General features: G+C 52.7%; 2 protein-coding genes across 8 annotated transcripts in view; both read right to left on the reverse strand.

Annotated features, from left to right (window-relative positions):
* Positions 1-2280: 2280 nt before the first annotated feature.
* Positions 2281-17824, reverse strand: IKBKE (inhibitor of nuclear factor kappa B kinase subunit epsilon). 4 transcript variants are annotated; one of them, XM_030291817.4, is made up of 20 exons: positions 17481-17822; positions 16680-16820; positions 16412-16541; positions 15560-15741; positions 14605-14765; positions 13385-13495; positions 13003-13182; positions 12470-12672; positions 11870-11934; positions 11691-11782; positions 10929-11030; positions 9596-9665; positions 9407-9519; positions 9129-9205; positions 8848-8887; positions 7990-8091; positions 5441-5537; positions 4874-4974; positions 3623-3694; positions 2281-3405 (listed from the first exon to the last, which is right to left on the reverse strand). In XM_030291817.4, exons 1-20 carry the CDS (start codon positions 17565-17567, stop codon positions 3333-3335), a joined length of 2199 nt encoding a protein of 732 aa, XP_030147677.4. In that variant the 5' UTR covers positions 17568-17822; the 3' UTR covers positions 2281-3332. The 4 variants fall into 4 exon arrangements, with proteins under 4 accessions (XP_030147677.4, XP_030147678.4, XP_072774803.1 ...); XM_030291818.4 differs by having other exon boundaries at positions 2281-2558; positions 17481-17820; XM_072918702.1 differs by having other exon boundaries at positions 11691-11934; positions 17481-17824.
* Positions 17825-21096: 3272 nt separating this feature from the next.
* The window catches only part of SRGAP2 (SLIT-ROBO Rho GTPase activating protein 2), a 106963-nt gene continuing 101312 nt past the window's right edge, over positions 21097-26747 (reverse strand). For 3 of the 4 annotated variants that reach the window (XM_030291812.4, XM_030291813.4, XM_072918910.1), the window contains one exon: positions 21097-26742. In XM_030291812.4, coding sequence (XP_030147672.4) covers positions 26359-26742 — 384 coding nt within the window. In that variant the 3' untranslated portion in view covers positions 21097-26358. The remainder of the gene's footprint in view (positions 26743-26747) is intronic. The other variant, XR_012052050.1, reaches the window with a different exon arrangement.

Here is a 26747-nt window from a genome sequence, read left to right on the forward strand (position 1 = left end):
AGCCGGGCTTCCAGGGCTGGGACACGCAGGAATTCCCTCGAGCTCGTGGGAAAGCAAAGGGTAAACATCGCGGCCAAAGCGCAGCAGCTCGGGGGCAGCGGTGCCCGGGGCGATGCTGCCGCTCCTGGCCCCGGGCACGGCGTGTGTCCCCTGCCACTGGCAGTGACCTCCTTGCAGCGGTGTCACCGCTCAGGGGACACCCTGGCACCCCTGTCACCACCTCCCTGCTGGCCCGAGGGCCATTGCTCCTTTGGGTGCGTGGCTGGAGGGTGACACGTCCCTGAGTCACGCAGGACACCGCTGCTCTCGCTCCTTCTGGCTTGAAGCACGTTCATTCAGACAGAATTATCCCCCAATTTCTGCGGTTTTTGGAAGAAAAGGGAGGCGAGAGGCGGCTGCAGGGAGGGCAGAGCTGGGTTGGTGAATCCGGGCTTGTGGGAAGAGGAATTTGACGTCTCCCGTGTTCTCCTGAGGACAGCATAAGCTGAGGATATCTAAATCCTTTTCAAGGATTCTAATTTGAAGGATGGATTAAAACGCTGGCTCTGAATCACAGCAGCCCCTAATAACAGCTTCAAACCGAAGGAGGAATAATGCAGCTGGGAAAATTGGAGTTCTGTTCTGTGCTAAGCAGCAAGATTAATTTTTGGAAGGTCTTTTCCTTCCCAATTCAGGATCCTGATTTACTTTCATACCTCCTCTGCTTCTGCTTGGAAACAGCAGCAGATTTATTCCTCAGTGAATTGTTCCACAAAAGTTTGGTGTTTTGTCCTATGTCCTCCACAAACTGTTAATTGTATCAGGAATCACCTACAATGAAGGGAATTTCTGAGGGTGAAGGGCTACCTGGCACCTGGCTGGGAACTTCCTAAAACCATTCTGGACTTTCATTTTCCCAGTACCATCTCAGGGGCATCTCCAGTCTCCGTTCTGCAGCCTCAGGGCACAGAAACACTAAATAAATGTAATATTTTCTGTCCCCACAGCAAGCTCTGGCTCAGTTATTATCCTTCCCAGCTGTCCCTTCAGGGATTCCGAGCTGACAGCACAGGGAGCTCTTTTAGGCCACAGGTTAAAATATTTTAGGGGAAAAAGAAAACCCCAAGTAATTAACATTGGCAGGAAAACTCTTGTTTCATTTGGATTCCAGAGGTCCCCTCTGCAGCTGCTGTGTTACAGCAGTTAAAACACGACAAGGGCTATTAGCAAAAACTCTTTTTTCTGTTTGCCAAGAAATAAATCCCTTTTAGTTGAAGCCAAACATGTTCCAGGTCAAACGCTCAGCTGGTGCGAGTCTGTGCAGCTCCACAGAATGCAGGAGGTGCAGCAGGGACCTGCCTGGGCTCCCTGCCCTGCTGCTGCAGAACATCAGGGAATCCTGCCTGCATTCAAAATAACTCCCATTAGAAAACCCAGGAGAACCCCAGAAAATAATTCGTAGGAGAAAAGCTTTTAAGCAATAGATTAGCTCCACCTCTGCACAGCAAACAGTTGGGTTTGACATTCAGGATGTTGGTTTTTTAAATTAAAATGAATGGGGAGCTCTGGTGCCAAATTCCACCGGGGAAAGGTTTCCTGGGCGGGGGAGGCTCCTGGGCACCCTTGGCGTGTTCCTACAGGAAAGTCAGGCTGGGCAGAGCCCTGCAGCTGCTGCTCCTCCTTCCTTTGCTGCCTCTGCAGGGATGGGTGGATGTGGCCCGGCTCTGGGATGTGCCAGGATGGGTCCAGCAGGGTGGGATCTGTCACCCTGCCCAGCTTTGGATGCTGCTCCGTGGGATGGGGGCACAGCTCATAAATCCCACTGGGGACAGGCTCAGGGGAAGCGTGGCTGAGCCTTCCCACAAATATCTCCTGCTCCCATCTCCCACTCCCAGATCCCGGCAATCCCTGTGGCTGCTCTGCACTGATATCACTGATATCACTGATATCAGCTGCCCTGGCTGATTAGCAGGGAATTATGGCTCCTCATCAACCTGGAGATCAAACAGCAGTGGGAAACCAGAGCAGAAGGATTGTCCCTAACAGCGGGGCCCTCCCGCAGCTCTCTGTGCCATTCCCGAGGGACAGCAAGGTGGGAGGGATGTGTTCCCCCTCCATCCTCTTCCTCTGGAGCAGGGAAGGCTTGGGAATGTCTTCCCAGGGCAGCTCCATCAGCACCCCCCTGCCCCACTCCAGCACATTAAAAGTGGGAATAATTCCTAAATAAGTAGGAGGATGAAAGATTAAAGCTCTTCTTCTTCCTCATCACACAGTGATGCAGAGAAACCATGAAAACACCAAGTCCTTCAAGTATTTTTTTTTTAAAGAGAAAACATAGAACCCCACTGGATTTTCTGGCCAAACTTCCAGAGGCTCAGGGCACTCACAGGGGATGGGGGAGAAGGTGCAAAGTGCTGGAGCACAGAGGTAGGACACGGAGAGCTCCCAGGGCACGGAAATCCAACAGCTCTGTCACTCCAGGCGCTGGGAATTCCCTGTGCTGGGAAACGCTTTTGCTTCAGCAGCTGCACCTTCACCACGTCCCTCAAACGCTGGGAGTGGGAGCAGCCCCACCCAACCTGCAGGGACAAGAGGATTTAGGCCAGATGTGGTCCTAAAAACAGGGCTGAATTCCCAATTCCTTGGGTTTTGTCTGTCAAAACTCCTGGATGTGCTGCTGGAAGTATTCCCATTGTCCATTTGCATTCAGAGCCTCGAGAAAAGGATGCAGAGGAGGAAAAGCACGGGGGTGATTCCCAGATTTTCTCAGTCTGAATAAAAGGACAACCACACCAACATCTCTCCTGTCTGCTTTAATTTGGGGGCTCGAAAATTTGTCCTGTGAGAAGCAACTGAAGGAGCTGGAGGTGTTTACCCTGGAGAAAAGGAGGCTCAGTGGGACCTTACTGCTCCCTACAGCTCCCTGGAAGGAGGCCGTGGTGAGGCTGGGGTTGGTCTCTTCTCCCAGGTAACAAGTGATAGGATCTTTTTAGGAAAAATAATTTTTTAGGAAAAAACATTTTGCTTTAAAAAATAATTTTGGCTTTAAAATTTTTTTTTTAGGAAAAATTTTTTCACCAAAAGAATAATAAGTACTGGAATTGTCTTCCCAGGGAGGTGGTGGAATCACCATCTCTGGATATGTTTAAAAAAAAGCCTGGACTTGGCACTTGGTGCTATAGTCTGGTTGTGGCATTAGGGCATAGGTTGGACTTGATGATCTTAGAGGTCTCTACCAACCTCATTATTCTGGGATTTCTGTGATTAGAGGCCTCAAGTTGCACCAGGGGAGATTTAAATTGGATATTAGAAGGGAAAAAAAAAATCATAGACGCTGGGTTTTGCAGAGATTTTCATACAGAAAAATCTGTATCGAGTTCCCATGGCAGTGAACAGCAGTCAGTGCTGGCCAGCACAGGGACAAGGCTGGAAAGAGGGGGAAGAAATGATGGAGAAATTCTTGGCTACAACTCCAAGAAAGAGAAATTCTGCTGCTGCCAGGCCATGATGGGGCAGTTAAAAAGCCCAAATCCAGGCCAGCAGTGGTGGTGGCTGTGCCTGGAGGCTCCCAGAGCTGCAGCACGTCCCTGGGGGCAGGAGCAGCGGTCCCTGCTGGGGCAGAGCTCGGGATGCTCTCACTCACCGCTCGATGATGCTGTTGTTGAACTGCAGATCGCAGGCGACCGACCTCATCTGCTGCAGCAGCTCCTGCATCCTGCAGGGACACAGCCAGCCCTAATTCCTGCATTTTTAGGGGCACAGCCAGCCCTAATTCCTGCATTTTTAGGGGCACAGCCAGCCCTAATTCCTGCATTTTATGGGGGCAGATCCAGCCCTAATTCCTGCAGGGACACAGCCAGCCCTAATTCCTGCATTTTTAGGGGCACAGCCAGCCCTAATTCCTGCATTTTATGGGGCACAGCCAGCCCTAATTCCTGCAGGGACACAGCCAGCCCTAATTCCTGCATTTTATGGGGCACAGCCAGCCCTAATTCCTGCAGGGACACAGCCAGCCCTAATTCCTGCATTTTATGGGGGCAGATCCAGCCCTAATTCCTGCAGGGATACAGCCAGCCCTAATTCCTGCATTTTATGGGGGCAGATCCAGCCCTAATTCCTGCAGGGATACAGCCAGCCCTAATTCCTGCATCCTGCAGGGACACAGCCAGCCCTAATTCCTGCATCCTGCAGGGACACAGCCGTCCCTAATTCCTGCATTTTATGGGGCACAGCCAGCCCTAATTCCTACATCCTACAGGGCAGATCCAGCGCTAATTCCTGCACTGCTCAGTCCCTGCATCCCTGGGAGCAGCTCCTGCTGCAGGGCTGGGATGTCCCGCAGGGCTCGGAGCAGGGGTCCCACCCAGCAGGGTCCCACTTTCCAGCCCTGCAGACACAGAACCCTCAGCCCATCCCTGAGGGTGAGCAGCAGGAGGTTCTGTCCCAAACCCCCCTGTTCCCAAGTGTGGGGAGTGGATTTGTAAAGAGTTCTTAGGGTCTGATGCACAGCATGCAAACTTTGAGGTAAGAAATACTGATTTAGGGATGTTATGGATATTGTTGAGAGAGAAATGGAGCTAGAAAAACGTTTCAACAGATGGCCTTGCAAATAAGACTAGACTGGAGAAATAGAACTGTGAAAGATGCATTATAGTGGGATTTACGAGGGGTAGTTTTAGATGATTGGCTTTAAGGCACTTACAGAATGGTGTGATAAAAAGTTAATAAGCTAAGAAACGCTTATAGTGCTTTGTAATTAGGAAATAGTCAGCTTCTGATTGTGATGGCGTGAATTGTGACATCTGTATTGTCTCACCCTTCAAATGAGACTGAAAATGGAATAAAAATTATCTCTGAGTTAAAAAAAAAGTGTTATCCAACACCAAGGACTCACCGCAGAGCCATCTCCTGGCCAGCCTGGCTCAGGGGGACGGGGGAAGGAGGAGCAGGAGGAGCCAAATTCCATTTCTCCACCTGGAGAAGCCTGTCCAGAGCCTGTGGAGATGGGATGGAGATGGAGATGATGAGATGGAGATGAGATGGAGATAAATGGAGATGGAGTGTCCTGGCAGTGCCCAGCCAGTCCATGGGGCTGACCTGGGGCCAAACACTCAGTGGCACCCACAGAGTCACACCAGCACTGCTCCAGGACAAATGATTAAATAAAATAACCCACGGAGCAGCACACTACCAGGGGGCTGTGCCCCAGCCCAGCAGCTTTGCTGTGGCACCATTTTCCTCCTGTTATAATTCTCATTTATTGGGCACAAACCCCCCCATGCCAGGCAATCCTTGGCACCAGCAGCGCCTTTCCCAAAGGTTTGCTCACTCCCTGCTGACACAAAACACCACCTCCAGCTTGGATCACCCACAAAAAACTACAGCAAGGGGTTTCAAACCCCCTGATGAGCCCAGGGGCTCCAGGAGGCTGGCAGGGAGTAGGGGGAGCTGTGACACCTACGCCCTGCAGGCAGTCCTGGCACTCCATCATCTCCACACTGCAGGCACTGATGCGGTTGCTGAGCCTCTTCAGCTGCTTCCTTATCTCACAAACTTTCCTGGAAAGAGAAAATGATGTCAAAGCTCTCAGTCAACACGTGGCATCATTAATTTTTTTTTTTTTTTTTTTTTTAATGTGTGCGTGTGTTTTAATTGCACGTTGCTTTCTGCAGACCTGGCTGGGTCCATAATCCTGAAGGGGAGCAAATGAGTCAGGGCATGTTGGAATTACAGCTGGGTTATCCAAACAGCACTAAGACCTAATTAATCAGGGAAAGTTGATTGCAAATGAGGCACCTCAGGCCTACCACTTCACCCAGCACAGGCTGGGCCTCTTGTTCCTACCAAAAAAAAGCTCCTCACACCCAGCAGGCACATTTTAACAACCAGTTGTGTTAAAAAAAAAAAAAAAAAGTTTGGTTTGGGTTAAAAAAAAAAAACGAAGTAAAGAATATTTCAGGTGAATGATCCACCTCAAGTCCCCAGAAAAACAACCACAAACAAACCCTGGCAGGAAACAAAACGGGACAATTAAAACTGAAGTAACAAGAAATTAAAAATATCCAGCTGTGACTCATGAGGACAGGAAAACAGGTACAAAAATACCCCAGGAAAATGTGGAGAAGGATTTTTCCTCCTTGTGAGCAGAGGTAAAACCCTGCTTTAGTGTCCTGCACTGCATGGATTTGGAGGGGCTTCATATCCAGGGAGGAATCCCAATCCAAGACAGAATTCCCACAGAAACCTGTGGGAATCCAGAGCATCCCTCTGGCTGCCCTGGCAGGTCTGGGACCCTGGCAGGGGTCAGAACCCCCCTGGACAGAGCCCCCAGAGACACTGGCTGTGATCTCTGTCCATGGAAAAGAGTTTTCAATCTCACAGGATGAATTACAAGCTCTGAGGGTTTGATATAAGTAATAATTAAGTGTGGCACGGGTGCAAAAGTAAAATTTTAGGATTCTAGATGAGGGGTCCAAAGGGGACAAGATGGAGGAAATTGGGTGTGTCTTGTCCTTTTTCTCCTTCTTCATGCCCTCCATGTTTCACTGTGGTGTTGGCATTTTTCTGTTGGTTCAGGCTGGGGACACACTGTCCAACGTAGGTGACAGATATTGGCACGTTATTGTAAATCCAGCACAGGTAGTTTGTGGTATTTAATGTTTGTACCATCCCACTGAGGGCAGAGCCCCACACGCTGCCCTGCAGGACAGAGCTGCGGCAGGGCAGCAGAACATGTTAGAGATAAACAGAATAAACAGCCTTGAAACCAGCACAGATGAATTATGGCTTCTGCTTTGGCAGCGGGGCTGACAGACAGAGACTTTCTACAATCTCAGAATCACCAATAGCTCAGATTCCGACAAAACAAGGGAGATTTCATTGCCTGTGGTGTGATGGGGAGACCGGGACACAATTCCTGTCCTCAGAGTGAAACCTGCCTTTAGTGAGGGTTGGCAGCACAGAAAGCCCTGCTGGGACAAGCTGGAGCTGGGAATGGGAGAAGGACGGGGAAAGATTGGGAAAAAACTGGGGAAAAAACTGAGAAAAAACTAGGATAGGGCAGGGAAAAGGCCAGGAGGAGGCCGGGAGAACACAGGGACAGGGCAGCCCCTGCCCTCAGCTCCTGGGGAAATTCTGAATATCCACATCTAACTCCCAGCCTAAAAATCCCCTCTGCTCGTAAATCTACTCCCCACCAGAAATGGGATCGGGTCAAAAATGGGTTTAATTGTAAAGTATTCCAGAAACTCCTCCTCCCTCCACCCACCCCGGCAGCCCAGGGGAGGCTGCTCCTCTCCAGAAGCAACCTTGCCATGAAAATCCAATTTTTCCAACATCCTCTCCCCACCTGCCTCCCCCTCCCTGCTGCCACAGGCTGGGGATTGCTCTCAATTACCGCGGGGTAATTTGCTCTTTGCATTATTCCCCAAGCACCGTTTAGCAGAAAATCATTCCTAGGGAGTAGATCTCTCTGTCTCAATAGCAATTCTGTCCTGCGAAAATAACCTCTCCCCACCACGCCAGAGCTGCTTGAACTCCAGCTGCAAGTTTAGCGTTAGGCTTTTTAAAATATAAAAACTTAAATATAAACTTTAAAAATAGAATATTTGTATAATATAATAAAATATAATATTTTATATGAAAATGTGCATAAATGTTAATATTAAAATATTACATATTAAATTATAGATGATTATAATTATAAATTATTAAAATATTTAATATTAAAATTCTATTATATTAAAATATTTAACATTACAATTATATTATATTAAAATACAATATTTTAAAATATAAGCTTTTAAAAATATAAACTTAAAATAGCAGGGCAGAACTATGGGACAGGAGCCAGCCCACACAGTGGGATTTCACAGAGCTTTTTGAGGGTTTTTCACCCCTGTGCAGTCCCTCAGCATTTCCCAAAATCTCCATTTCCATCTCCACACTCGATCTACAGCAGATCCTTGGTGGGTTCCTACAAAATCCCAAATCCCTGGGCGGGGCTGGTACCTCATCCTGCTGCTGTGCAGGGCCAGGGCCTCCTGGTACTGCTGGACACATTCATTCTGGAAAATGGACAGAACCCTCCTGGCCAGGCTCCCCAAATTCAGCCTAAACCCGGGAATAAAAGAGAGAAAACACCATTATTTCCTTCAAGGTGTGAAAAGGAACATCACAGGAGGCCTAAAGCTCCTAAAGCATGGAGAAAGAGGGGCTGGGCGCTGAGAAAGGAGTGACAGAGGAGACAAAGCCTGGCTGTGATGGAGAGGGAGGTTTTGGGGGATTCAGGGCCCTGTCCCCCCTCCATGGCACTGCTGAGGAGTCTCTGCCTTGGAATTTGAGGTTAGACTGTCCCATGAAGTGGGACAAAGGAGTTTGTGGGGTTCCACCCTCCCTGCTGCACGCTGAGGTGGGAATTGCATTTCTTGCCTGCCTAATTTTGGTGGAAAACCAAAGGAGGATTCTAAAAGGTACAAAATCCATCAGGCACTTCACTGCCACAGGAAATGGAGCAGAGAGTGAAGCAGGGACACTTCCAAAATCAGCATCTCAGTGGAAAAAAAAGGCTTCAGAGCAAGTCCTGGTGAGCCACAGGCTGCCATGGGTCTGTCCCTCCTCCAGCACAGGGATGTCCCCAGAGCAGCTCCCTGTCCCCTCCTCTGCACAGCTTCACCTCCAAGGGTTCAGGGCTTGAAACCTTCCCTGGGAGAGCTCCTGAAGGAAGAGCCAGCACAGGAACCACCTCCAGCTGCCCTCCCGCAGCACCAGGGACAATTTTTACCCTTTGGGACCCAGCCAGAGCCACCCCGTGCCGGCCTGGCCCCCGCAAGGGGCAGCTCCTGGGGAGGGGACAGGGGTGGGACTCACTTGTCCAGCTTGTGGATTTGTTCCTCGTTGTAGCCCAGCCCTGGGGAGGAAAAACACGGTCACCACACATTTGCTGCTGCCAGCCCAAGGAATGGGCAATTTCACGAGGCACAGGGGTGGCTGAAGGGGATTTTCCTCTACAAGGTCCTTTCAGCCCAAACCGTCCTGTGGTTTGAGGGTTCCATGAAGTAACTGCTGATGCCAGCAAAGCAAACCCATCCATTTCCCCACGGGGACAGTGCAGGGACATCCCTGCCCTGTGCCCCCAGCCCAGCACTCACTCAGACACGTCCTGGCCTTCTTGAACTGCTTGTGGATCACCTGCATCTTCTCCAGGCAGCATTCCATCTGCTGGATGCTGCAATGGACAGGGAAGGGGCGTGAGGCCCTCGGGAGGGAGGGATGGGTGGAATCATCATTTTGGAGTGAAGTTATCACTCTGGGCTGGAATGTGACCCTGCTGCAGGGACATTACCCGTGGGTGGCTGTGCCTGGCAGGGTCACTGCTCTGTCCCCTGGGTGGGGACAGCCGAGTGGCACCAGGGATGGCACCACACACCTTTTGTCTTCGTGCACTTGCTGCCTGTCCTTCACCAGCTCGGCCAAAAGCCCATCCAGGGCCCCCTGGAAGTCGAAGATGCTGTGGGAGCACTGGGAGAGCTCCTCATCCACCTGCAGGGGAGGGGACAGGCTGGGGCCGGCTGCTCTGGGAGCCGTGGGGGCTCCTCGGGCTGGGGATGCTCCTCACCCTCTGCAGCCTTGTCTTCACCACATCCAGCCCTGCTGGGCCCCTGCTGCCTGCAGGGACGGTCTCGTACCTGAGGGAAGGCAGAAAATGGGTATTCCTGAAGGAGGAAACAATCCAGCTGTCACTGGGCTCAGGAATCCACCTTGTGCTGGGGGTCCTGGGGGGCTGCAAAGCGATTTCCTTGTGCAGCAGCCCCGATTTCAGAGTGCCAGAGCTGAGCCATGAATGCAAAGTGCTGATCTGCTAAAAACTCGCCCTGTTGCGTCCGATTTGTTCCAAAATTGTTGGTTTTACACCAGCTGGGATCTGTCTGCGTGCCTGCAGCTGGCACGGGAGCTCTGGGTGAGCGTGGCACAGGGGCCAAGTCAGCAGAAATCTTCCTGATGCAGTGCTGGAAGGGCTGGGAGAGCCAGAGCAGCCAGCTGCAGCATCGCTGCCCTTGGCACTCCAGCCCTGAGGCTGCACTCAATGGCAGCCATGTGTCCCTGGGTTTTTTTGGGGTTTGTTTTTTTTTTTTCAGATGAAATGGAAATTAAGAGACTTTGCTAAATGGCACAGAATGAAAGAACAGCAACCCAGCGGCAAAGAATTTTCCACTACAACAGCAACAACAACAAAAAAAGCAGCAGAAAAGCAAAATATCCACGGGTTGCTGGAGATAAAATGGGTTCAGCTTGGCCCAGGGCAGCCAGGTGGGAAGGAGGATGTGGGGAAGGGGAAGGTTGAGGGCAGCCCAGGGTTTCTCCATAACTATAACTATAACTATAACTATAACTATAACTATAACTATAACTATAACTATAACTATAACTATAACTATAACTATAACTATAACTATAACTATAACTATAACTATAACTATAAAGTGGAGATTCCTGGAAGGAAATGGGACCTCTCCCCATGGCTGGTGGGATGTTGGATCTCTGGGAATGCAGCCCAGTTCTCCAGGGCTGGGGTTGGTGATAGGGGCCAGACCCCCATGGGGTCCTGGAGCTGGTGCCATCCTGCACTTTATTTTATCCCAATTTTCTCAATTTTCCTTTCCCTGGACATGGCAGCAGCCCTGGCTCCCCCCTGCTCGAGGGCTGCAACAGTCAGAAAACCCCAGAGCAGGAGCCAGTCAGGACTAACTCTGGCCTCCTGTGAAATCATTAAAAACTGAAGCAAAGAGGGAGAAACAGCCAGAGTGGCTCATTCCCCAGACAGCGAAAAAGCCTCCTACCTCCAAAAAATCAGATTATTCCTGGCTTTTTCCTAATTCCTGATTATCCAGGCACCTTTGAGAGCCGCATACCTCAGCAGGCACAGCCCGGAGGCTGCAAAGCTCACTTACAGCACGTGTGTCTTCCCCTGGGTGAGCTGCAGGCAGGCGAGCACGGAGTGAGCCCCTCTCCTCTGCTCCAAAATCCTGCAGCACTCCGTCCTCAGGTTCCCTCTGCCACGAGAGAAAACACCCTGGAATCACAGATCCGTCCTGGGCACAGGGTGGGGATGGAGTTGGTGGCTCCTCTCAGGCTGCTCGATGACAGTGGGGGCTGGATGAACCTAAAATTGGGGGTGGCTGCTGGTTTTAGGGGCTCTCACCCTCTGAGCACTGTCCTGCTCCAAAAGGAGCGAGCAGGGCAGGGAAATTCATCAGGGAATCATGGAATGGTTTGGGTGGGAAGGGACCTTAAAGGTCATCTCATTCCAACCCTCTGTCCTGGGCAGGAACAGTTGCAATAGATGCACACAGTGATGATAATAACAATAACAATGATGACAACAACAACAACAACAATAATAATAATCATAATCATAATAATAATTCTGCTCTTCTCCTCAGCCTCTCCTAAACTGAAAAAAGTGACCCAAAAGGAACAAAAAGAGGACAGGAGCATCCTCACAACACCGAGGAGCTTTTCCTCCAGGTGCAGCCCCATAGGGACACAGTGCCCCTCCTGCCCTGCTCCCTCCAAGTGCCCCAGGACTCTTCCCCACCATCCCCACACGTCTGCACCAGCTGGAAGAGGCTGGAAACCCTTGGCTGGACCCAGCCCAGAGCCGGGGGCAGGCAGTGTCCCCTCGCCCTGCCCACAGTGGCTCTGTCACTCACATCACCCAGTGGAGGCCCCTGGCCAGCAGCTCCCGGCCCCTGCGCAGAGCCCGGCCCAGGCGCAGCGTCTGGTGAGCAGCACCCACGGCACTCTGCAAGGCAAAGGGCACTGCCAGGGCTGTGCCGGGCACAGGGCACCACCAGCACACTGCCAGGGGCGCCGTGCCACACACACCCACCTTGGCTGCGCTGCAGTCGGCCACCACGTCCACCCTGGGCACCAACTTTGGGAATTCCAGCACCGCTGCAAAGACAGGCAGGGTCGGGGGGTTTGGTCCCCAGCTGGTGGTGTGGGCAGCCCCCACCCACCAAATAAACCCTGCGGCCGCTCAGGATTTCAGCCTCAGTGCTGGGGCTCAGTGCAACCCTCCAAGATATTTTGGGAGCATGGATGAAGGCAGAAATTCCCTGCAAAGCCCAGAGCGGTGCGTGGTCATGGAGTGGCAGCACATCCTGCTCCAGGGACCAGAAGCAGGACTGGGAGGTGGCACTGGGAACTGGCATCAGGGCTGGGAATTGGCACTGGGAACCTGCTGCTGGAAGTGGGGTCACTGCTGGGAATGGGGCCTGGCACCACCTGGCAGTGGGAAAAGCGACCAGTCTGGAGAACTGGGAACCCCAGCGGGAACTGGGACCAGGTCCAACACTGCCCAGGCCCCAGGAGCTGGGATCATGCAGGAAATGGGCCCATCAGCCAACTGGGAAATGGGAAATCTCTCAGGATAATAACTGGAACAAATCCCTCTTCCAGCAGCCACTCTCCAACCAGCCACACTCACGGTCTCGGTACCGGACCCCCACCACGTCCTCGGGCTGCTCCGAGGTGCTCAGCAAAGTCAGGGGGCTGCTCTCTGTGGTTTTGCAGAAATTATGAGCTTGTAGATTGGGATCCAGCTCATACAGGTGTCCTTCAAAAAAATATTCTTGGTGGTGAGGAACTATATTTGTCTGTTTGTAGACGGCATCTAAAAACTTGGTGGTACTGAAATGGAGAAAGAAGGGAAAGGATGGGGATAAACAATGAGGTGAGCACACAAATTCCCACCCCTTTAGCAGCCTGCTGCCCTCAAAATACCAAGATGTTGATATTTTCTCTTAGCAAAGGATCAGACAAGGTGAGCAGAGCACCCTGGACCTCTCTGTGTGCCCACAGCTCCATTAGTGCTCTCCCAGCAAAGGCTGACTTGAGCCTGCTGTGTTCTAACCTGGTTTAGGAGCAGTGCAAAGGGAATGGTGCTGCCCCCAGGTTCCCCTATTGAAGTGAGGGGAAATCACAGCTCCACTCCCAAATTTACCTCCAAGCCAGCCTTACGTGTTGTAGGAGTGGATGTAGATGCGATGGGAGGACGCCTGCTGCAGGGAGAACACGTCCACCACGATCCTGTGCAAAATGTCATTGGTTCCTGCAAAAAACTGGTCAAACCCCCAGCATTTCTCCTGGTCCACCTCCAGGATACTCGCCAAGATGGGGATCAGCTGGTCCTTCAGCCCCCTGCAAGGGGAGAAGAGAGGTTTGCATGGGCTGGTGTAACCCCAAGTCACAAACACGGCCCTGCACGCCCTTTTCCCGTCTGGAAAGCAGAGATCTGCTCTGAAAGCTGGGACAGCTGGAGATGAAAGGTTTCCCTGCCTTGTTAACCCCCCCTGTGCTGTCTGAGGGCACGGGAGCTGCAGCCCCAGCAAGGGACACTCACGTGGAGAGGCGGCAGGTGATGGGCAGCTCGTAGCTCCACTCGATGTTCCCGTTCTCCTGCCTCTGGATCCCTGCGATGGCCCCAGGAGGCTTCTCCGTGGTGATTTTGTGCCTGTGGGGAGAGAATTGCTGCTGCTGACTCGAGCCAAGCGAGCTCTGGGCACTGAGTGCCTCGGGTGGAGGGACAGGGCAGAGCCTGGAAGTGCTGGGAAAGACATGATTCACTGAGGGAAAAAAAGTGCCCAGAGGGAAAATACTGCAAGGAGCAGTCCAAACCTTCCAAGTGAGCACTAACCCTGCCTCCCCTTCTGTGGGAGTCCAGGGCTTCCCTCTGGCTGCCCTGGCAGGTCTGGGACCCTGGCAGGGGTCAGGAACCCCCTGGACAGAGCCCCCAGAGACACTGTCTGTGATCTCTGACCATGGAAAAGAGTTTTCAATCTTACAGGATGAATTACAAGCTCTGAGGGTTTGATATCAGTAATAATTAAGTGTGGCACGGGTGCAAAAGTAAAATTTTAGGATTCTAGATTAGGGGTCCAAAGGGGACAAGATGGAGGAAATTGGGTGTGCCTTGTCCTTTTTCTCCTTCTTCATGCCCTCCATGTCTCACTGTGGTGTTGGCATTTTTCTGTTGGTTCAGGCTGGGGACACACTGTCCAATGTAGGTGACAGATATTGGCACGTTATTGTAAATCCAGCACAGGTAGTTTCTGGTATTTAATGTTTGTACCATCCCACTGAGGGCAGAGCCCCACACGCTGCCCTGCAGGACAGAGCTGCGGCAGGGCAGCAGAACATGTTAGAGATAAACAGAATAAACAACCTTGAAACCAGCACAGATGAATTATGGCTTCTGCTTTGGCAGCGGGGCTGACAGACAGAGACTTTCTACAACCTCAGAATCATCGATACCTCAGATTCTGACACCCTTCCAGCTGTTCAGCCAGGAGGTCATGGGAATGCATTTTACAGAATCCTAGGATTATCTGGCTTGGAAGGAACCTAAAAGATCACCTGGTTCCAACCCCCTGCTATGAGCAGGGATGCCACCCATGCTCAATGCCCCATCCAGGCATCCCATTTGGAGGAGAAACTTGGCAAATGGGACACGGATCCTTCCCCACACTGCACACACACCACTCCCCACAGGCCCACGTGGGGCTAAACCAGAGCGAGCCACCCCCAGCACAGCCCCACTCCCCAGCCACACTGGGCACCTACATGATCTCCTTGTTCCTGCGGGGTCCCCCGAAGGGCACGAAGGGCAGGCTGCCCGTGGCAGCATGGTAGAAGGTGACACCAATGCTCCAGAGGTCCACGGTGACACCAAAGGCCTTCTGCTGCGGCTTGCGCAGCACGGCTCGCTCGTACACGTCGGGGTGCTGGGGGAAGCGTGGAGAAATGGGTCCTACCCAAAAACCATCAGCTGCAACACAGCTCTGGGTCCTCCCAAAAACCTACAACACAGCTCTGGGTCCTCCCCAAAACCATCACGTCTAACACAGCTCTGGGTCCTCCCCAAAATCCTGTAACAGAGCTTTGGGTCCTACCCAAAAACGATCAGCTGCAACACAGCTCTGGGTCCTCCCCAAAAACCTACAACACAGCTCTGGGTCCTCCCCAAAATCCTGTAACAGAGCTCTGGGTCCTGCCCAAAAACCATCAGCTGTTACACAGCTCTGGGTCCTCCCAAAAATCAGCCCCTCTAACAGAGCTCTGAGTCCTCCCCAACATTCATCAGCTGGAACACAGCTGGGTCCTCCCAAAAACCATCAGCTGCAACACAGCTCTGGGTCCTCCCAAAAACCATCACCTCTAACAGAGCTCTAACCCAAAATCCTGTAACAGAGCTCTGGGTCCTACCCAAAAACCATCAACTGCAGCAGCTCTGGGTCCTCCCAAAAATCAGCCCCTCTAACAGAGCTCTGAGTCCTCCCCAACATTCATCACCTGGAACACAGCTGGGTCCTCCCAAAAACCGTCACCTGCAACAGAGCTCTGCCCTCCCCAAAAACCATCACCTGCAACCCTGCCTCAAAGCACTGAGCCCCCCTCCTTCCAAAAACATGGACCAGGCTTTCCAAGTCCCTGCTGCTCCCAAGCCACTCAGCTGCAGGACTGAGGGACAGGGACCAGCCTCTCCCAGGGCCACCAGCCTGGGACATGCCCTACTCACGAGATACTCCTCTGTCCCATAGACAGACACAAACTTTTCATCATCCTCCAGCTCCCGGGCGGCTCCGAAATCCGTCAGTTTGTAGATGCTCTGCCCGTCCTCTCCCACCAGCCTCATGATGTTGCCGGGTTTGATGTCTCTGTGCACGACGCCGTTCTCACGGAGGTGGTTCATCCCTGCCACTGGCACACGGGGGAAGCAGCATTTGTGTGTGGGGCTCCAGGGGGCTCAGTTTGAGTTTAGGAATGAGAAAAGGGCTGGAGAGGGGGTAAATCCCACAGTGGTTGGATTTAGATGGGGATCTGTTACATCGCGCTCGGACATGCCTATTCCCCATTTTCTGTGGCTCTGATCAGATAACCCTGGACCCCTCCTCCTGCCCTGACAGGGTTGGTGGAGAGCCAAGGAGCCCTCCCTGTCCAAAGCCTCGATAAACCCCTGACATTTCCTGTTCCTTCTCTTTTGCCCCACTCTCCCCATGGACATCACAGAATAAAGAGAGCTGCACCATCATATATTGGGGGAAGAGCCTCTTTTGGAAATCTTTGCCATCTCCTGATATTCCTCCCCTCAAAGCCTCGGGTCTCTGGGCTAGCCTGATAATTTAGGGGCTGAGAGGGGAGAAACATCAGGGATCAGTGTGACTGGGGGGATGGAGAGATGAGGACACGGGCACAGCCCTTTGCCACAGCAGCTGCCCAGAGCAAGGAGAAACCCTCACCACAGAGCTCAACCCCACCCTGTTCAGGGGTGCAGCTCCTGACCACTCGATCCATTGCAGGGCTGGTACCTGCAGGGTCCCCAGCTGGAGGGTCTCAGTCCCTGCTGGTGGCCCCTGACCCCCCCACTCACCCACACACTGCAGCACGATGAGGAACTCGGACTCAGCCAGGCCAAAGGCGTTGGCTGGGTCTTCCAGCACGTTCAGCAGGCTGCCACTGGAGCAATATTCCATCACCAGCACCTTCTGCTTGCTGCTGCCCTGTGCGGGGAGAGGCCAGGAGGGCTCAGCCAGCCCCGTGTCCCATCCCAGCACTGGCCTGTCCCCCCAGCCCGGCAGGACCAGCTGCCCTCCCTTGGCTGGTGAGCCCCAGGGCTTCCCAGAGGGGTTCCCACTCACTGTCTCCTCCACGGCAAATAATTTGACAATGTTTTTGTGGTTCAGCTTTCGCAGCATCTCGAACTCTCTCATCTGCACCTCCTGGGGCCGCAGGTAGCTGGCATTGTTAAACACCTTCACAGCAACCAGCTCCCCCGATTTCTGGGAAAAGAGCAAAAAGAGGCAATGAAAACACGATGCCACGGATGTGCAAAGCAGCTCCAGGAGCTCCGTCCCGGCTCCCACGCCCCACTCGGGATGTAAAAGATGCCTCTGCAGCAGCTCTGCTCCGCTGCACAGACAAACCGCTGCTATTCACCTCCCTGCCCTTCCTGTCCCTGCGCCCCCCTGCTGCTGTGTTTGTTCATCCGGCCCCACGAGAAGTTCCCGCGTGGAGCCGGGGCCGGCAGCTCCCCGAGGGATGCGGATGTTCCCAGCCCGCTCCCGCAGCCTTTTCTCAATCAGCTTCAAAGGCTGCTGAGGAGGAGAGCCCGCTCCAAGCCCGGCAAGTGTTTGCATGAAGTATGCAAATGGCCAAGGATGGGGTTTTCAGAACCTCCGGGCATTCCCCGGAAAACAGCAGCTTCTTCCCCCTGCGCCGCCTGTGAGCGCCCCAAAATCCGCCCTCGACCCGCCAGGCAGGGGAAGGAGCCCCGTGGAAAATGAAAATAAAACGCAAAGCAGCGCCTGAGGTGCTCCACAGGCAAAGATCTCGGGGAGGGCGAGCGGAGCGGAGCTCGGGCATCCCCTGGGGCGGCAGGGACGGGGGGCACCGGGGCTCGGGAGTTTCGGGGTCCTGCCCCCCCAGCTGCCCCCGCTCACCTTGTTGCGAGCTTTGTAGACAGAGGCCGTGGCCCCCTGGCCCAGGAGGTCCTCGGTGCTCCACAGGTAGTTGGGGGTGCTCTGCATGTCCAGCGGGAAGCGGGGGGCTCACCCGGGCAGCGAGACTGACCCCCCGAGCCCCACCGTCCCCCTGCGGGAATCGCCGCTCCCGGGGCAGCACCGGGGCCAAGGCCGGGCACGGACCGAGCCCGGCGCTGCCAGGGGGACGTGCCGGGGCTGGAGCGGGATCCCGGCGGTGCCGGAGCTCGGGAGCGGAGGGGAGAGGGCGAGAGGCGCCTCCCCGGCCGGGAACCGAAACCCGCGGATTGCAAAACCCGCCCGGCGAGCACGGCCACGCTGCAGGAGGAAACGCCTCAGCTTCCTGCTCGAGAAAAAACTTCCCAGCCGGGCTGCCAGCCCCGGCACACCGCGGTGCCAACCCCGGCACACCGCGGTGCCAACCCCGGCACACCGCGGTGCCAACCCCGGCACACCGCGGTGCCAACCCCGGCACACCGGGCTGGATCCCCTGGCACACCAGGCTGTGTCCCCTGGCACACCGGGCTGGATCCCCCGGCACACCGGGCTGTATGTCCCGGCACACCGGGCTGTATGTCCCGGCACACCGGGCTGTATGTCCCGGCACACCGGGCTGGATCCCCTGGCACACCGGGCTGGATCCCCCGGCACACCGGGCTGTGTCCCCCGGCACACCGCGCTGTATCCCCCGGCACACCGGGCTATTTCCCCCGGCACACCGGGCTGGATCCCCCGCACACCGGGCTCTATCCCCCGGCACACCGGGCTGGATCCCCCGGCACACCGGGCTGTGTCCCCTGGCACACCGCGCTGTATCCCCCGGCACACCGGGCTGGATCCCCCGGCACACCGGGCTGGATCCCCCGCACACCGGGCTGGATCCCCCGGCACACCGGGCTGCTCCGGGACAGCTCCGGTGGCGGCTGAAGATGCTGAACTCCGGCTGCCATCGGGGCGGGGATTTGGGAAGCGGAGCCGGATCAGGATCCGTGTCCAGGATCAGTGTCCAGGCCTTGTCATCTGTGCCAGCACGGGGGCAGTGCTCGACTCCTGGCACGGACACAGCATCGCCGGGCAAGGCTGGCACTGAGCTGTGGGGGCTCCCTGTGGGGGATGTGGGATGCAGGAACCAGGTGGCATAGAGGGTGCAGAGCAGGATGGGGGATGAAAAGTGGGATGCAGGATGCAGAGGAGGGTGCAGGGTGAAGAGCAGGACAGGATGGGATGTGGGATGTGGGATGCAGGTGACATACAGGGTGCAGAGCAGGATGTGGGATGCGGGACAGGGTGGGATTCAGGGTGGAATATGTAATGTGGGACAGGGTGGGATGCAGGATGTGGGGTTCAGGGTGGGATGCAGGGCAGGATGTGGGTTTCAGGGCACTCTGCTGCCTGCACAGGGCAGAGTGGGGCTGCTCCTGTCCCTGCTCACTCTGGCTTCACCGTGACCAGCTCAGCATCAGGGTCCCACTGTCAGGAATTATTCCAGGCTGGCGTGGATGTATCTAAGGGCTCCATCCTCACCAAAAAAAGCCTCCAAAGGTCTGAGAGTTCATCAGCCTGTGGGGCATCCAAACACTGGCACCACTTCACCAGCCTGCACACAAACCCCAGCCCTAATTAGTTCCCTAATTCCTGCTGAGTTTTATTTTCCCATCCGCGGGTGCGGGTGCCTGGCACAGCCCCAGAGCCTGGCCTGCCCCTTTCCTGGGCTTCTCCAGGGATGCCCGGGGCTGGGAGGGGGTGGCATCGTCTCGGCAGCTGCAGGAGTGTGGTGACATCGGTTTAACCACACGAAACCTGAAATCATTTTGATTGAAGTCATTTTGCTGCAGCTTGGCTGACAGGAAGAGAAAGGGCTGGGGTGACTTCTTGAAATTGTGTCTGGTTTTATTTTCTGTTCATGTGAAACAGGACCATCAGTCGGTCCCCACGGTGCTGGCCAAGCCCGTGGCTGGGAGTGCAGGGAACTCGCCCCCAACACCTGCCTGCCTTCTTCCAGCCCCCTTATGCTTTCTTCTGCTGGCCTTTTAAAATTCCCAGCTCATTTCCTCTCCCTGGTTGCTCCATCAGCAGCTTTTTCCTCCCACTGACTCCCCAGGCCCATCTGAACCCCAGGGCTGGATGTACCCACAGGGGATAAACCCTGGTGTGGTGGGACAGCACATCTGGCACGGGCTGGGGCAGAAAAAAACCCGGCCTTGAAAGCAATTTGTGATGAGAATTCATTGTTCCAGCTGGTGGCAGCAAAGCCTGAAGAATAAAGCAGCAGCAGCGAGCGCTGTGTGCAGCAGGGACCTCGTCCTTGGGTCTGAGTCCCACGAGCCCAGGGGTGTCCCCACGGTGTCACTGTGCCAAACCTGAACCCTCCCAGCACTCCCCCGCGGCGTTTCTTTGTTAAAAACCACCAGAATGGGGTTTGTGAGGCAGGGTTGGACCCGCCCGTGGTTTGATGAGAGTTTAAGAGATAATCACAGCCTCTTCTGCTGGACAGTGACCAAGGGAAAATCAAAAATCCCTTGTTATCTGTGCCACCCCATTGCTGTCCGACCCCCACTGACACCCCATTGCAGGAGTCATTGCTCTCTGACCCCTATTTCATGTTTTAAAAACAAAAAGGCACCAGCAGCATGCGCAGCTGGCTCTAGGGTGGTGCCACAGAGGCTGCTGTGATTTTGGAATAAAACCACCCCGGATTTCCAGCTGATCCCTACAAGATGAGATGTGGGACAGGGAGCACAGGGATGCTAACCCCAGGGACAGGGGGGACAAAATGCCTCAGTTATCATCAAACCTCAGTGAAATAAGTAATTCCTTTGAATCTTAAGAAAAGGAAGCCAAAATGACACAGCCCTGCCACGTTCCCCCTCCACACTCTGAAAAAGGCCCGTGGAAAAAACGAGATGGGGGAAAGCTGGTAATGACAAAATAATGATAATCTCAATCTTAAATCCTCTTTTCTGAGACAGTTGGGGGTCCATCCTCCACAGGAAAATAATGAAGATTAAGCATTTTAAAATCAGGTCACTGCCAGGGAAGCGTTTGCCTTGGGGAATCCTGCTGTGGTGGCTGCGTGCGAGCCCAGGGTGGGGGAATCAGCAATCAGGGGGTCACAGAAAGAATGGTTTGGTTTGGAAGAAACCTTTAAAGTCTTATCATTCCACAGCAGGGACACTTTTCACTATCTCAGGGTGCTCCAGCCTGGCCTGGGACACTTCCAGGGATCCAGGGGCAGCTACAACTGCTCTGGGCACCCTGTGCCAGGGCCTGCCCACCCTCCCAGGGAACAATTCTTTCCCAAAATCCCATCTAAACCTGCTCTCCTTCAGCTTCAGGCCATTCCTTTGTCCTGTCACCACATCCTTGGTGTCCCCCTTGTCTCCGTGCCACCACGCTGCTCCGGCCCCGCTGCCACGGAGTGTCCCCGTGCCCAGCATGGCACCGGGTGCTCCTGCAGATCCTCCCTCTCCCTCACCAGCACCTCCAGCAACATTCCTGAGCATTCCAGAAGCCTCCCAGGCCATGCTCTCCCTCCCTCCCACTCAACCCCAGGACATCACACACCAGCACCCTCAGGTCAGTGTTTCCACCATACCCAAAACATTTATTTCTCCAAAACTATTGCTAATGACAATGGATACATTTTGTTGCCCCAGTATGGATTTAACATTTCCAACACATCGACTCCTAATACTGTACAAGACTGTACCAAAAAGGGGAGGAAAAAAAAAACCAAAACAAAACAAAAAAAGGCTGTACCTCCATATTGTACAGAGTTCTATGTACAAAGTACAATTTTACACAGTTTAATATATACACCATATATATATTGGTGTAGAAGACATGAAACAGTGGAAACTTGTTTTAGCAAGAACATTCCATCCCACCACGAAACAACTGCTGCTGACGACCCCAGGTTCAGAGAGAAAAACACAATTCCTACACTTTGCAATCCGGTTCTCCTGCCTTGCAGCAGGACCACTGGAAATCAGAGATGGATTTCAGTGATTGCCCTCTCTGAGCTACATCCAGCTGGGCTTTCAGAGAAGCTGCTGCTCACAGGTATTGCTCCAGCAGTTTGGCACACTCACAGCTCCAACCCCTGCGCTTGGGCTGTTCTTCACACCTCAGGGCTGTGCCTGGAGGAAAGGCTGGTGAAGTCCACTTCAGGAGTAAGGTTACTGCAGTGCCTCGGAAAGGACAGGCCCACCTACGGTTCCCACTGCAAACTGCTGAATATTCACCCCGAGTGAAGCTTGGCAGATCAAGTATTAGCCTGGCAGGAAGCTGCCTTCCCTCTCCCCTTCCCCTCTTTTTGGCCCATGGCTGAAAAACACTTTCATCCCAAACTACGTTAGAGGAAGCACAAAATTTAACAAGGAAAAAAAAAAATCAAATTAATGAAACCCTTGCATTTTCCAGGCCTTGAAGTGCTGTTTTGGCATCTCTAGAGCCACCCAAATAAATGGTTTGCTGCTAGAACAGCCTGGAAAAGAATCCATCTGCCTTCTGGTGGGCGGGCAGCGACACAGCCGGGACCATCCCGGCCCCGCAGGCACCAGGCAGAGGGTCAAGTATTTCTGTTTTTATTTCTTATTTTCAAGTACCAGGTTGTCACACAGACACAGAGACATGCAGAGAGCCGATGTGGAAGGAGCTCAAACCCCAAAGTTCAGTCCATGAAGTGCTTGGTGTTTCCCCAGCGCGTCCCTGGGGGAAGGACGTTCCCTCCTTTCCACCTCTTGTGCTACCAGCCCACTAAGGGAACACCTTTGTGTCCCCAGCTGCATTTGTGGGGCATTAGCCAAGGCCAGATAAGCCCAAAAAAGGGCTGGGTTTTTTATTGTGAAAGCTGAGAATCTCAAAATAAGTAAATCCCCAGCTTGTTAAACTTAATTTCCTGTTCTGGATAAGCTCATGAGCGATGGAAATGCCCCAGTGCTCCTGTTTTCCCGTGGTTTTGAAGCAGGTTTTGAAGCAGTTCCACACCCAGGGGACTTCAGTGTGTTTGCACTTTGGGGCACATCCCTCAGCACCCAGGGCTTGGTCCTGCCAAGCACAGGTGCCCCTCAGCTGGCCACCAGAGCAGGGCCACACCTGGGGGGACAGGGGCACCTCCCTCCTCTCCCTGCTGTGCTCACGGGTGTGCTGAGCTCAGCCTCTCGTGGAATCGACCCAGCTGTCTCAGCAGGGATTTTTGGGGCATTTTTCCATCGTTCCTGCTTCCTCACTGAGAGCATCACCTCCTGGAAGTGTCCCCTCCACACCAAGGGAGCGTTCCCACAGCCCCGACAAGGATCCGAAGTGCTGAGAGCCAGAGATGTCGGTTTTTGCAGAAGAACATCTCCCAAAAGCTCCATAAATCCCCAAACCTACGCCTTGCTCCACTGAATTTGAGGTTTTTGACACAGAGAAGAAGAGAAATAAGGCAGCAAACTCCACCTGCAATGAACTTCTCCTGTCCCAGTATTGCTGGAGCTCTTCCAAGCGCACTGGGTCGGCCCCGTACCAAGTGCAAGGTGGGGAACTACAACAGATGGGATTTCTTGCCAAGCTGAAGTGTTTTGATTCAGTAAATAAATTTATGAGAACTTGGTTATCTTAACCTACTTTTGTGCAAGAACAATCTTGCCTTAAAAAAGAAGAAGAAAAAAAAAAACTAAAAAGGAAAAAATCAACAAAAACTCCCAAAACCCAACACATGAGGTATTCAGCACAGGAAACCCAAAGACTCCTTTTGAACAGGTATCAAAATACAGACATATACAACAACTTTTTTTTTTTCTTCTGCTGTCACAGTGCACTCTAATTATTTACTCATTTTTGTTGCAATAAAATACCCAGTACAGATAAAATGAGAGGGTTTGATCGTGTCCCACTGCTCGGACATGAAGGACAAATTTACAATCCATAAACTTTGGACAACCTCAGAGAGGCAGAAATTAAGCAATGGTTTAAGCACACTGCTCCATTCCCAACTAGGGAAATAACCCAGAAAAGGTCTGAGCTTCAGAAACCATTCAGACTGATCACCTAAAACCGTGTTTTAAAGGTTTTTTTTTTTTTGCTTTGGATTATTTCAATCCAACACCTGATGAACAAAGTTCATACAAAGCACTATTGAACAGACAGACGTCATTCCAGTTATCAAACACTTCTTTTGTCTTTATATTCGACACAAACCTTACAGGAAAAGTCATGAAAAGAGGATTTCCTTGGAAGAGCTAAAATTTCTTCGGGATATGAAGGTGTGGAGTGACATTGGTACCTCCCCAAGCAAACCACCGTGTCAGACCTGTCCACAGGGAGGGAACATTTCCAGTTCCTCCTTCCCACCTTTCCGGCAGCGACTGCTCATAAAACACTCGTGGCAAAAACGCCCTCCCAGCCTCGTGTGTTCACAGAGTGAGGAGGACAAGCTGAAAATCTCCTTTTTCCCCCATGATTTAGTGTGTGATTTTCTTGTTTCATCCCCCCCGAGGAAGAGGAAGGACGAGCTTCAGCCTGTCCTATTGCTTGTGTCAATCACAGTGCACACCAGAATTCCAGTTGAGTTGCTCCATATCCAGGTGATCCTGGCAGCAGGATTGTCCCAGAGCTGTGGATGCTAGAGAAGCACAGTAATAATTCAGATACAGACAGTTGCTGTTACAGTAACCTGAAGGTTTTTTTTAATTTTTTTGTTTTTTGTTTTTTATTTTCCATCTAATTCCACACTTCAGACCTTGAAGCTGGAAAAGAGCAGCTCCTCCAATGTGCTGTGCGTGGCTGAACACTTATTCTTAGGAATACTGAATGCTAGGCATAAAAATAGAAAAAGAAAATAAGGCATTAAAATGAGGCAAAGTCAATTTACAGAGATCCTGCTCTTGACACAGATTAACTTGGTCATTTGAGACCAAAAAAAAAGAAAAAAAAGAATTAAAAAAACCAAAATTTTCTCTACTAAAAAGGAAATGCCAGAAAGTTCTGCCTGAGCAAAAAATTACAAGTTTAACCATTCTATTTATTTTTTTTTTCCCCAAAAGAACAAGTGATTCCTTGGTGGTAGAAGTCCATCAGAACCTGAGAGCAAAGGTCGCTGGTGGCACCAGTGGCATCTCCTGGAGGGGCAGGGACAGTCACGCTCGTACCGTGGGGCTTCCCCAGGGAAGCTCAGGAGAAAAGGGAAATGAGGAATGTTCTCACCAAAACCTTCCCAGTGCTCCCCAGTTCCTGCACGTCCTCAATTCAGGGCCCGGAGGAAGCTGGCTTTTTGGGAAGTCATTAATTATGGATTGATTGCTTCTGTAGAAAGGGGGTTGTGCGTGTGGGGATGGACAGGGATGCAGGAAGACCCTGTTCCATTTTCCCAGGAATCATCCTAAATGCACGAGAAAAGGACATTTCAGCAACTCTTCTTCATTTCTTCTTTTTTAAGTGCCAATTAAACTGACTTTGCAGTCACCAGGAACTCACAAACTGAAAGGAAACTTGGCTTAAATGGGTGAGAAAAATGACTTTTCTTATCCTGTCCTGAATTCATTATTTGATGGAAGCCAAGACGTGCAGTTTGTTTGAAATCCTGGAAAAGCTGAGGAACGAGGCGAGCTCAGGGTCAGCCAGTCTCCACTTCTAAGTGGCACAAATTATTACATTAAATAAACGTGGGCACTGCAGAGAATTCCCAGGGGAGTACAAAAGAGTCCGTGGGTGCTGCTGGCTATGGATAAATACAAATAATACCAAAGGATTCATTCACAGGTCAGCCCTGCACGGAGCAGCCACCGCTGCTGTCACATCCCTGTCCCCAGCAGCGTCCCCTGCACTGCTCTATAAGAGCAGCCAGGGACAAGGCAGGGAGCTTGAGAACTCCTGAGCGAAGTTTTTACAGTGCTTGGCGCTGGGATGGGGGTCAGGATCTGTCCTGAGGAACGGGCAAACCAGCAGAGTGTGTCCTGGGGATGGGCTCCCAGCAGAGGATGCTTGTTTTCAAAATTATCTTTTTTTTTTTTTACATTCAGTCTCCCGAGAGCCAACACCACATCAGAGCCCACGGGCTGAAAATGCCACTGGAAACAGTAAAGCTGCTTTTAAATGTGGGAGAGCAAAGGGGGAAACCAGTGAAGATTGTCCATAAGCAACAGCTGGGCTCTTTGTTGTGCTCCCAGAGCTCAGGAACATGTTTGTTTGTATTTGCACAGACACGTCTTACGTAGAACTCCACAAAATCTACCAGTGTTCCAGAGTAAACTGATTTTTCCATGACAAATAAAGCATGAGGCTGGATGGCCAAAGGCTTTTGGTCCTGAGGGGGAGGAATGGGGAGCAAACAAACAAAACCAGAGGATGTGATGGAAGTCGAGACAGACCCTTAACCACCGTGGCACCAGCGGGCGACGGAATAATAATAATAATTATAATTATAATAATAATAATGCACAAGAAACAGGCATGTCCAAGCTCCACGTAACCAGTGGCACCAAAACATGCAATAGACTAAAATCTATCCTATTGTTTCCCTGTGATAACTGAAACACAGAATACAGAAGTCACTACACCAGTATCCCAAAACAGGACACCACCAAACGTTCCTTCCAGCGGCCCAGCACTTGAACAAGGCATGGAAACCCAAATCCAACTCATCCCTTGGTGTTTTCCTGCTCAGCTTCACAGTGGAGCGTGGATTGTGGATTTCCCAAGCGTGGCAGGAGCTGTCCTGGGGGACGTGGGATGAGGCTGTGGCCGCTCAGGAGCTCCCAGCAGCTCCCCTTCAGTCCAAGGACTCGTTAAATAAGAATTTGAGTGTTTTTGCCAGAGCGTGTCCGTGTGGAACAGCAGGAGCTGCAGCCGGGGCGGATCAGACAGTACAGGACTTGTCGGGGGGCTGCTGAGGGGCGGAGGAGGCCACGCCGGGGCTGCTGGCGCTGGTTTTGGGGAACAGGGCGGGCTTGGGCCGCGTGGCCGGCGGCTTCACCTGCGTGGCCATTTTGACAGACTTGACGGGCCGGAAGGTGCAGGGGATGTCCCCGGCGGTGCTGGCACTGCGCTGGAACGGGGGCTCAGAGTCCTTGAGGAGCTGGGTGTGCAGGGGGCTGGAGGGCTCCGAGGTGGGGGCCACCACCGGCGACGTCTTCAGGGGCTCCAGGGTGTCCAGGACGACGTCGGGCGCGTGCTTGGCGCTGCTCTGCCTCTCCAGCTCCCGCAGCTCGTTCAGGGCCGAGTTCATGGTGGCTTCGATGTCCTGCA

This window comes from Taeniopygia guttata, chromosome 26 (genome assembly GCF_048771995.1).
Source record: "Taeniopygia guttata chromosome 26, bTaeGut7.mat, whole genome shotgun sequence".
Classification (NCBI taxonomy): Eukaryota; Metazoa; Chordata; class Aves; order Passeriformes; family Estrildidae; genus Taeniopygia; species Taeniopygia guttata.